Here is a 12060-nt window from a genome sequence, read left to right as displayed (position 1 = left end):
GTAAAGCCTCATCAGACAGCCACTTTGCTTTCTTTTATTTCTTTTTCTTTGGGATGGCTTGAGTTACGGACCTCGGTCCATAGTTCCTCAGGCACTCTGTCTATCGGGTCTAATCCCTTAAATCTATTCCTCACCTCCACTGTATATTCATAAGGGATATGATTTAGGTCATACCGGAATGGTTTAGTGGTTTTCCCTACGTTCTTCAATTTCAGCCGAAATTTTGCAAGAAGCAGCTCATGATCTGAGCCACAGTCAGCACCAGGTCTTGTTTTGACTGACTGTATGGAGCTTTTCCATCTTTGGCTGCAAAGGACATAATCAATCTGATTTCGATATTGATCATCTGGTGATATCCATGTGTAGAGTCATCTCTTGTGCTGTTGGAAAAGAATGTTTGCTATGATCAGCGTGTTCTCTTGGCAAAACTCTATTAGCTTTTGTCCTGCTTCATTTTGTACACCAAGGCCATGCCTGCCTGTTATCCCAGTGATTTCTTGACTTCCTACTTTAGCATTCCAATCCCCTATGATGAAGAGGACATCTTTTTTTGGTGTTAGTTCTAGAAGGTGTTGTAGGTCTTCATAGAACCGATCAACCTCAGCTTCTTTGGCCTCAGTGGTTGGGGCATAGACTTGAATTACTGTGATGTTGAATGGTTTGCCTTGGATTCGTACTGAGATCATTCTATCATTTTTGAGATTGTACCCCAGTACTGCTTTTCCCACCCTTTTGTTGACTATGAGTGCTACTCCATTTCTTCTAAGGGATTCTTGCCCACAGTAGTAAATATGATGGTCACCTGAATTAAATTTGCCCATGCCTGACCATTTTAGTTCGCTGATTCCCAAGATGTCGATGTTCAATCTTGCCATCTCATGTTGACCACCTCCAGCTTACCTTGATTCATTGATCTGACATTCCAGGTTCCTAAACAATATTGTTCTTTACAGCATCGGATTTTCTTTTCACCACCAGACACATCCACAGGTGAGTGTCCTTTCGGCTTTGGCCCAGCGTCTTCACTCTTTCTGGCACTACTTGGAAATACCCTCTGCTCTTCCCCAGTAGTATATTGGACACCTTCTGACCTGAGGGGCTAATCTTCCGGCATCATCTCTTTTAGCCTTGTGATGCGTTCCATGGGGTTTTCTTGGCAAGAATACTGGAGTGGGTTGCCATTTCCTTCTCCAGTGGACCACATTTTGTCAGAACTCTCTGGCATGACCTGTCTGTGTTGGGTGGCCCTGCATGGCATAGCTTATGGCTTCACTGAGTTACTCAAGCCCCTTCGCCACAACAAGGCAGTGATCCATGAAGGGGATAGTATATTTTACTGATGGACATTTATGCTCAGTTTTCCTACATGTGAGTAGAGTTACCATTCTGCATTTTTGACAGTAAATGTGGATTCTTGACAGTTTGGGTATTGTTCTACAGAGTCCTGTGTTTCTTATGCTGTAACAGTCATTTAATGTAGTTCTAATCTATTCAGACAATAATTACAAATTTATTAACTGAGTTTACTTTAAAAAGTTTTAAAATGATACTTTTATGAGTAAGTTAAGTTATACATAAAATAACTGTAGGAACAGAAAGGCTACTTTATGTTCCTAAAGCTGCCCTCCCCAACCTGGTGCCCTCTGGATATTTTGGACTACAGTGCTAAGCGTTCCTGACAATTGGCCATGCTGCCTGAGGCCGATGGGAACTGAAGTCCAAAATATCTGGAGGGCACAAGGTTGGGAAAGGCTGTCTTGAAGCAACAAAGTGACTTTAGATCTGTAAAGAGTGCTAAAAATAGAAGTAGTGCTTATTTTACCATTTTTCCAAAATTCCAACTTTTTTTATTTATATATTTATTAAATTTATTTATCGCCTATCTGGCTGGTCACCCAGCCACTCTGGGCGATGTACAACAATAAAAACAGTTCATACAATAAAATTCAACATTAAAAACATCACATTTCTAAAATTACGCTAGCCCACCCCAAATGCCTGCCTGAACAACCATTTTTCCGAAACTCTCCGGGGGGGAAAATGTGTTTTTTTCCATGGCCTCACAATTTCTGGAATGTTTACATCTCTAGTGAAAACCGCAACTTTTAATAGTGCGTGGGATGTAATGGGAAGCCACTCATCTAATGTGCTTCCAGTGACCCATCTTTTTCTAGTAGTGGGCTGCCATGTTTTTTTTTTACTAGCTGAAGCTTCTGGACAGTCCAGGACAAACACACACAGAGTGCATTGTGGCTTCTTGATAGAACCATCTGAGGCTGGTCTTTCAGCTGCAGCCACTCCCCATTAGAGATAACTGCAACCTGGCTATCTGCTCTTTGGTAATCTCCAGATTGGACAACTGCAATGCATTGTATGTGTGGCTGTGTAATGTTTCAGATTTCTATAACTAGGATGAGGAAGGACAAACTGCAATCACTTTAAAGATAAATACATGTTTAACAGTGTTTACTTAACTTTAGAATATTTAGTAAATAACAACATTAAGCAAAAAAATTAACAGAACTATAAACCAAATATGAATCGCTCTAACTTTAAGCCATGTTTCACTGTGAAGCATAGTGTTGTTGTTGCTAGACCAACAACAGTTGCTTGTCCCATTTCTTTTAGTCTTTTGTTGCCAGTCTCTGTTGTGGAGGTGCAGTCTTCTTCTAGCTGCTGGTTTCCCTGAATTCCCTTCTCAGCTCTCCTCCTTCACTCTCCTGCTGCCTCCTCCTCTTCTCAGCCACCAACCACCTTTCCCTTTTCAAAGTGGCGTTTTACTCTCTCCTCCCATTCCATGCCCCTCCTCCTCCATTCCGTGCCCCTCCCACTGTACACAGCCCACATTCCAAGGCCCTTAGTGGCAGGCATTACAGCTGTCTTTGAAGAGACAAACTGCAGAAACTGCAGTTAGTACAAAATGCAACTGCTAGGGTACTAACAGCTACCAGTTGTTGGGAACATATCTTGCATTTGTTGAAAGAACGTTTCTGAGCTCAGTTCAATGTGCTGGTGCTCACCTTAAAGCCCTGCATAGCTTGGGCCCTGGGTACATGAAGGACCATCTGCTTTCATATCAACTTGCCCATGTACTGCAATAATCTTTGGAGACCCTGCTCCAGGTGCCACTGCCAACGTAAGCTGAGGTGGATAGTGACTGGGGAGAAGGCCTTCTCTGTCATGGTGACCTGCTTATGAAACACTATTCCAGGGAGGCTGGCTTGGCCCATGTTTTATTTTCCTGGGCTTTTACTGCCTGAGCAGTTTTAACTGATTTGTAACCACGCTGGTAATCTGTGTACTGAATAGTAGGGTGGAAATCTAATATAAACATTGTCAAGGCACATGGTAGAGTAGGGGTCCCTAATCTTTTTGGGTGGGCATATCATGGGTGAGCATGTCATGGGTACTCTCACAAATGGTTGCCATGGTGGCTGTGGCCATTCACAAAACACGCATTTCCCAGAAGGCAAACTGGTGGGGCTAAAACAGAATTAATTTGCCTGAGAACCTAACTATACCATAGAGGTGGTGTCTGAGTTCCAAAACACAGAAAGGCTATTTGAGTGCACTTTTTACTGCTCCAACGCCATTTCACAGAAGGCAAACTAATGAGGCACAGAGACAAGTAACTTGGCCAAGAAACAGAGTACAGGACAGAAGTTGGGTCTGAGCTGCAAATGCCAAATCACATTTGCCCCTATAAAGCACAACAAAATACCCATTTCATAATAGGCAAAATGACGAAGCTCAGAGAAGCACACTTCCCCCCTCCCCCAACACAGACACACAAAACCTACCCATTGACACACACACAACTTGGGCAAAGCATAAAGCCACCAAAACAAAGAAACAAAACCAGCTAACCACCCTCCCCCCAGACTAGGTAAAATACACAGAGCATAGGAAAAAAAACTATTCCTTGCTCCCTTCAGTTTAATTTTTATCTTTTCTTGGCAGCTGGACTAGGTTCAGCACTAGGTTGCAGCCACCTGCCATTTTATTTTCTAAGAATGCCTCTGGGGACCACATGGGGTTTAGAGGCATTCTTGAAATAATGATGGCACTGGAGGCTGGTGCTTCACTTTGCAGCATGCCAGCTTCCCATTAAAGACATCTAAAACTACTTTTACAAAGTTTCTGAACTTGAAATTCAGAAGTTTCAAGGAGCCTGGTGGTTGCCAAGAGAATTATCCATGGGCACCAAGTTGAGGACCCCAGTGATAGAGCAAAATTGCTGAAGTGAAGTAGATCTGGATGTGGTAATTGTCTGGATGGGAGACTGCCTGGGAGCTGTATGCACACCACCTTAAGGTACATGTAAGAAAAGTGGCAAATAAATAAATACTTCTGGAAGTGATGAAGTCTCAAATGTCAGATCCTAATCCATCAGTGTCAGCAAATGTCTGCAGTTGGGGCCCAGTAGATTTGCATATAACAATTTTTTTAAAAAAAATCTCTAACCACTGTTAAACCAGTTTGAATTATTTTGTAATTTGGAGAAGGTATATATTTTGGGAAGATACATATAGATTTTGGGAAGTTATATATAGATATGTGCTGCTATATCTAGTAGCAGCGTAGATACTGAGAATGCACATACCGAAACTGACTATTGTGCAATATCGCACAGTCACCTCATTAAAGCTGTTTCCCGAGTGTGGAAGCATGGTTAAAGAGAGTACATTATGACCCAAAGAGGTCAGGATAATGTTAATGATAAAGTCAGATAACAGAACTCCCAATATGTTTGGTAATGAGCTGTGATATGGATGGAGGAAGTGAAGTTATGGAAAGAGGTCTAGTCACTAATGAACTCAGAAAAGTGCACTAAAGGAAGATCTGTGAGCAGACGATGGGAGGAAAAATAAGCAAAACAATTCTTTTTTCCAAGGTTTAATAATACGTGAGGTAAATAAATCCTCTACGTAACCAAGAGATTGTCTTGAGCTAAAAAAAGACCTGATCCATTTTGTTAAGTAACTAAAACGTAGGCTTAGCCTCTTCGCTGTTACTTACTAACAAGCATCCACACCCTGAAAAGTTGTTACATCATCTAGGGAGCAATCCTATGCATGTTTAGATAGAAAAAGGTCTTACAGCTCCACACATTCCCCAGCCAGCCATGTTGAAGGACTTTTTTGTATAGGCATGCATAGGATTGCACCCTTAATAATAGTTCTATGCACTATTTCAGCAGTTGCATATGTATCAAATTCCTAGGATTAGAGTGCAGTGATTCTCACAACGAAGGATAATAAAGTTAGAGTAGTTCAACATTTAGCAAGTGGGCTCTGAAAATGGATTCTAATTGATGATGTGTGGTAAAAATTTTTCCATGGAAATATTCAGTTATTATAATATCCTGCCTTCTGGGTACAAATGTTTCCAATGTGGCTTACAAATAAAACTAAATATCAAAATGTAATGAGTCATCAGGATCTTTCACACAGGGAAGTTAATGGTATATGGCCTTTTCATCTCCTACTTCCCCCCGCTCTCCATGGAGAATTGTCGCTATTTTAGAAATGTATTGTTTCATAAAATAAGTCAGATTGAGCAACTGGAATGTATATAATAATAGTCAAATGTAAAATCAGAGTTGTAATAACTCCCCCACCCCAATGTGACTAACCCTAGGACCTACACATGCTTATACACTCTTTGAGCATGCTAAAATTAGTATGCTAACAGTTGATAGTGCCTTCATCATTTTTCTTAAAATTTAAATATGTAAGGGAAGTGTATGTTACTGCGTTGCCATGTCTTAAAATATTTACAAGTATTCCAATAAACACAGTGTTCAGTAAAATAAATTTCAAGTAAACTTTTGAATTTGTTTGGATGTAGTACTTAAAACCACACAAAGTGCACTGTATTGATTCCCCACCCCCATCAAATATTTCAGTTCAACTACTTTTGGCTATTGGAAAAACTTTCCAGGTATTTACACGGCATGCAATTAACAAGACTTTTCAGTTTTGTTTAATAAATGTAAGTCAAATATGCTAAATTGGATCTCCATTGATTTATGGCAGGTGAAAAAATTCCTATTCAAAATTTTCTAGACATCCCACGTCATTGATTCTAATTGTGGGGATCTTCTGCAAAAGAGCTGTCTGCAAAATTTGGTTAGCCCGTATATCCAAAATAAGGGATTGGTCAATAAATAATTTGTAGCTGAAACTTATTAGGGGATTGTCTGGTAAAGTGTGTGTGTTTTTCTTACAGCTCTGCTAAGAAACAGAAGGAAGACAAACCATAATGTGGCTCACCTTTCACCTGGAAAGGTGAATATAGCTTTTAAGAAAAGATGGCTGACAAGAGTGGAAAAATTCTTTCAGGTGCATTATACATTGAAGTTGAATATGACTATGAGTATGAAGCAAAAGACAAAAGGATTGTGATAAAACAAGGGGAGAGATATGTCTTAGTGAAAAAGACTAATGATGATTGGTGGCAAGTTAAAAAGGACGAAAATTCCAAGCCCTTCTATGTGCCAGCACAGTACGTCAAAGAAGTAACTCGCAAAGCACTAATGCCACCTATTAAGCAATCGGGTGGACTGCCAAACAGCTCTCTAAAACTTATGCATGGGTTACAGAGGTCAACAGAAAATGTGAATAAGTCTCCAGAGCTTTCTAGTTTTGGAAAATCATCTCCAGTTCAAGTATCTGGCCTAGTTCGGGATGCTAATCAGAATCTGGGACCAAACAGTAGCCCAGGTCAGAATACTGGCCTGAGCTTGGACCTTGCCCAAAATAACGGGAAACTTATTGAATTACAGTTTCCTAAAGTTTCCAATCAGAACAGGACCTTCTCGGTGTCCCACTTTCCTTGCTCTGAATGGACGGAAATGGAAAAGACCAGTTTCTTGCAAGAACAATCCTGTGACTCTGCAGGAGAAAGTTCAGAAAAAATCCACCAGGATTCAGAATCTGGAGATGAACTCAGCAGCAGTTCCACAGAACAAGTGCAGGTAAGATAAGATGCATTGCAGTAAATGTTGTTATTCTTTCAAATACAGGTTCTTCCCCTTTAAAACAAAAATCTGAAACACTATTTCTGTCAGAAGCTGCTCTGTATACACTCAATTCTCAATTTTTAATTTCAAATGTAGGGACCAAGAAGCTAGAACTCTGTCTCTTTTTGTCAGAGTGCTCTCTGTTAGTATGGATTAGAATGCTGAATTAGGATAGTTACTATTGGCTTATAGTGAGTCCAAATACTTAATATTTCCTTGGTGATACTAAGATTTTGTGGTTGGTTGGTTTTTTGCAGATATCCTCTAAATTATAATTTCTAGGAAATTAGCCCTTAGAAGTGTGTGTTTAACATGGGACAGATGACAGAAAGAATCAGGTAACATTTTTGCCAATTTAGGCAGTTGTTATGGTCAAGTATATATCCTCCTTGCTCTTAAAATTGCCAGAAAGTTCATCCTAACCTGCCAGAAGTTTGAAATGGTCAACACAGAGTGGAGTAGTATTGATATTCTGTAGCATCTGTCAATGGGTGGTGTTGGGCACTGGGCTAGATGGACAACTTGTTTTGTTTACTTGCAAGGTTCTTTGGACATAGTTCTTACCACCATCTAGGAATACCTTCCAACCTATACTGATACAAATGTATACAGTATATCTGCTAGCTGCTTTTGGTCATACTTGTTATTTCTGATATATTAATGTAGAAACTCCTTAGGTTTATTGGGTTAATCTTGAGATTATTGTGAATGCTAATATCTAAAGCAAAGCAAAAAAAGAAAAGAAAAGAAAAAAGGATAACATGAGAGGAATTTTGGATGTAAAGTTTGGGGAAAGGATACAAAGCATGGGTAGCAGCAGATCCAAGACAGGCTTTCTACCAAACACTTCTGTAAGACAAATTTAGAGCAGAACTACACATTGCCTTGGCAAATGCATGTCCCCAAATCTGTGTTTTCTGAGTAACACAGGAGTGGAGGGTGAACTTCTAGGGGAGAACTGCTGGGCAGGAGGACAGGGTGTTTAATCCTTCCTGTTCTTATTAATTCTCCCCTACAAATACCCCCCTGGAGTTCCCACCACTCCCAGTTACACTGCTTTCAGTCTTGGAGCATGGTTAGTGGAAAAAACAAGTTAGATGTGGAGCACAGGGTTATTTGAAGTGGGAAAGCAGGTATGAGAAGGTTTAGGCACCTCTCCTGCAAATGTGTCTACCCTGCATTAGTATGATGAGGCAACACATGACTGGAACTCTGTTTGCCTTGTAATATACAATTCTGCCCTTAGCTATATCGCAGAACTTTTGAAGATAAAACAACAATTTTATTATACTACATATAATTCATCTTATGAATTGAAAGTAGCGGCTCTGATAAGTAGGCTTCAGCCACATGAGATCATGAAGACATGCCTTTCTATGGTTGTGAAGTGGTTATGGCAATGGCAGGCACAGGCTTACATTATGGAAGGAATAGCTGCCCTTCTGTACTGACAGTGACATTCCCTTAAATTTGAACCTTTGAAGAGTGTGCAGCTTTTTTCTTAAAATGAATCAGGCTGCCATCACCAGCCTTCATTATGCAGCCATCAACTATTGACACTGCTTGAGTTCATAATTTCTGAAGAAGGTTTTGATAGGGTTTTAGTTAGGTTAACTGTGCATTGTTTAACTCACAATTAACCTAGAGAGCCAGTTCACTCAATCAGACATCCCATTGTGGCTTATTTCAAGAGTTGCTTAACCCTTGCCACCTGGGTTCGCATGACACAACAAGCTGCGGCTGGGTAATGAATATTCAAATCCCACCTGGCACGTACCACAGCCCACCGTGGCTTCAGTACACTACGGTGGGCTATTTGGATTGTCCAAACTGTGTCAGAGTGTCCAGGTTTGGATGTCATGCAGCAGCCCCCAATTGGGCCGATTGGAGGGTGAATATTCAAAAAGGCTGCAGCATGCACCCAGCATGTGCCATGGAAAATTATGAGCTAATTAACCCATGATTTGTTGTCGTTATGTGTGAATGGGTCCTCTGAATAATGAACATACGCATTTAATTTGTTACACAAATTATTTTATTAATTGAAATTAACTGACCAACATAAAACATATTAGTAGTATCAAATAAAAAAACATCCACTCATCAACCAGTTTGGAATATATCAGTGTTATATTGGAATGGGTTATATCAGTCTTTTCAAACTCAAGCACTTGGAGGTTGTCATGAACAGGTTTGACAAGATTTGAAAACCTGAAGGCAGGAGCTATGGGGCTTTACATGCACATGCCTTGTATGAAGACTACCAGTTCACTGAGAACTGACCCATATATAATTCAAGAATTGTTTAAGTACAAATAGGTCACAGCCAAATATGACAAATAGTTCTTCTTGAACAGCGCACTCCGACAGAGCATGTTCACAGTCTGGATCAGCTCTTGGTTCTAGCTTTACTACTGGATGCTCAGGTGGCAGCTGTGATGAAAATTCTGTCACCTCATTGCTTTGCATGTGAGTTACCTATTCTGGCTCTTTGGGAGTGAGGGGTGAAGGAGTATCTAGCCTTAGAATGCTGTCTCTTTTTTTGCTAGTCAAGAAGCAGACCAATTGCAGAGACCCACAGTACTAGAAATTAAAACCTTGTCAGTATAAAATGGGTCTGATTTTGATCAACTATTCCTTTATTTGTATGAAGTGATCATCACTGTTGAACATCTACATTATTTTAATAAGCCAGAAAATCAGCTGTCCTTCCTGTTTGTCCAGTGCGTTTTCCCTACTGCATGCAGTAAACCATACTAAAAACTTAAATGGTGATTCTTTAGCTTGTCTCCTAAGCGAAATACCTAAAATTATTATTGAGAGAGTTCAAGCTCAGGTGATCAGTGTGATGTGTGATGTGTGATCACATCACATCAGTGTGATGCGTGAGAGCCAGTGTGGTGTAGTGGCTAGAGTGCTGGACTGGGAGTCGGGAGATCCGGGTTCTAGTCCCCACTCGGCCATGGAAGCTCACTGAGTGACTTTGGGCCAGTCACAGACTCTCAGCCCAACCTACCTCACAGGGTTGTTGTTGTGAGGATAAAATGGAGGAAGGAGGAGGATCATGTACACTGCCTTGAGTTCCTTGGAGGAAAAAAGGCAGGATATAAATGCAATAAATAAAAAAAAATAAAAATAAAATCAGATCAAACCAAAACCAGACTGAACTTCTTCCCTGAACAAAACCAGAAACATTTTATGAAAGTCTCTTTTGAACAGAAAGAATTAACAATAAAAATTCAGGCTGGTAGGTCAGAATAAGCATAAGCAAACTCGTTTCCTCTAGATCAAGCAGACCTGGAGATTTAAGTGCCAACTACATTCACTGGAACAACCCTCACATTTTTAATAAATCTTTCAATAATTGCCACTGTTTGGCAGAAATCAGCTGTGTAGAAATTAAGGGTTTAGCAAGTTGTTCTTACGGCTGTTTGTTGCCAGAACATACAGTTCCAGGCTAAATATTCTTATCTTGAAAGTGTGAAGACAGATGTATATGCACTGTACAGTGAACTTCAGATGATAATTTGTGTTTTAGGTCAATCCATGTGTAGGCTGGTGACATAACAGGTGTGGTACAGTCTGAAGTCTGTATGAAAAAGTATCTGGTATCTTTTGAAAAATAGCTGTAGGTTTGTTAATATACTTTAGCATACAAGAGAGGCCATATTATAGCTTATTGTAATTGGTATGACTATATACCAGTTTTCTTTAGTTTCTTTGCTTGACCCAACAAGTAATCTCTCAAATTTTAGTAATTAGTTTACTACTTACAGGTAAACTCTCGGAGCATTATTTTTTTATGCTAGCAAAAAAAATGTAATCTTACGTTAAAACTGAGCCATATTAAATTGCCACTGTATTAAAATATCTAAATTTCTGTAAATTTGTTATGTCACTACCCTTTCTCCATAAATTGATTAGAAGATGGCAATGCACATGCATGAATGTTTTTGGGATTTTGTGTGGTCTAAGTTGGATTTCCATTGTAAACGTTAAAAAAAACCCTCAAGGCAAGCAGTGTTGACCATAAGAAAAATGCCAACATCCATATTAGCGTAATACTTAATTTGGCCAACCAAAAGACCACGAAAAATGGGCAGACTTTTGAGATCTTGAAAGCTTGAAAGTTTTCCGTGGTCTTTAAATTGGCCTAATAAAGTATTACACTAATACGGATTTTGGAATTATGAACTTAAATACTTAATGGCACCATGATTGTTGTTCTCTGTTAAAAAAATAAACATAAAAACTAATTAAAAGAAAAGCAGTGATATTCGTTTCAAAGTTTTTTTTAAAAAAGTGACTGCTTGTATTTCCCAGCTCTTCTGTATATCCTGTAGTGCTACCACTCATTCATTTTCATTCACCCCTTCTTATTGTGCCCTAAGGAGGTTTTAATTAAACTTTTTTTATTATGAAACCATAAGCTGTCTGTATTTCTAGCAGGGATGTGTATGGAGTGCCTCTGCACCTTGTTCCTATGTGTGAAGATTTATTGTCACAGCCTTGTTACCTGATGTTGGGGAAGTTGCTTTCTTTTGGTTTCTGTTTTACATCTGTAAAGAGGATTCACAATAAGTAATGTGCATTTTGAAGGATCTTTTGCCACACAGACTCTGACAAGTTTATTTTCAGTGTCAGCAGCCCAACAGTATAGGAATAGTCATCTACATCTTGGGGTGTTTGGAGACCTAGCATAATATAAAGCTTGGAGGCAGCAAGATTTTTTTGTGAAGGTATCATTCTTTCAATTTCTCTTTAGATCTGATGGAGGAAGGAGAAAGCAGGAATTGCAGGTGAATGTTATGTTCAGTTAGACTAGTGTGGATTTGTGCAATGGAGCTAGGTAATTCTGAGTGGATTTCACCAATCAACTGTCACTGCTCTGGAAAGGTTTTTCCAGAATACACAAAATCTGGCTAGAAGTGACACCTTTTCCCCACACCTTTCTACATCTTACTTATTTAATTAATGAATTAAACTTCAAAAACATTCTGGCCTGATACAGATGCAAAGTTAACTCCTTGCAAATT

General features: G+C 39.6%; 1 protein-coding gene across 10 annotated transcripts in view; it reads left to right on the top strand.

Moving 5' to 3' along the window:
• The window catches only part of ARHGAP12 (Rho GTPase activating protein 12), a 104887-nt gene that overhangs the window by 9216 nt on the left and 83611 nt on the right, over positions 1 to 12060 (top strand). For all 10 annotated transcript variants that reach the window (XM_084859177.1, XM_084859181.1, XM_084859180.1 and 7 more), the window contains one exon: positions 6232 to 6979. In XM_084859177.1, coding sequence (XP_084715303.1) covers positions 6314 to 6979 — 666 coding nt within the window. In that variant the 5' untranslated portion in view covers positions 6232 to 6313. The remainder of the gene's footprint in view (positions 1 to 6231; positions 6980 to 12060) is intronic.

This window comes from Heloderma suspectum, chromosome 5 (genome assembly GCF_057233095.1).
Source record: "Heloderma suspectum isolate Gila_16-S chromosome 5, 16-S_ref, whole genome shotgun sequence".
In the NCBI taxonomy this organism is placed as follows: domain Eukaryota; kingdom Metazoa; phylum Chordata; class Lepidosauria; order Squamata; family Helodermatidae; genus Heloderma; species Heloderma suspectum.
The sequence above is the reverse complement of the archived record's forward strand: the minus strand, read 5'-3'. Positions and strand labels throughout refer to the sequence as shown.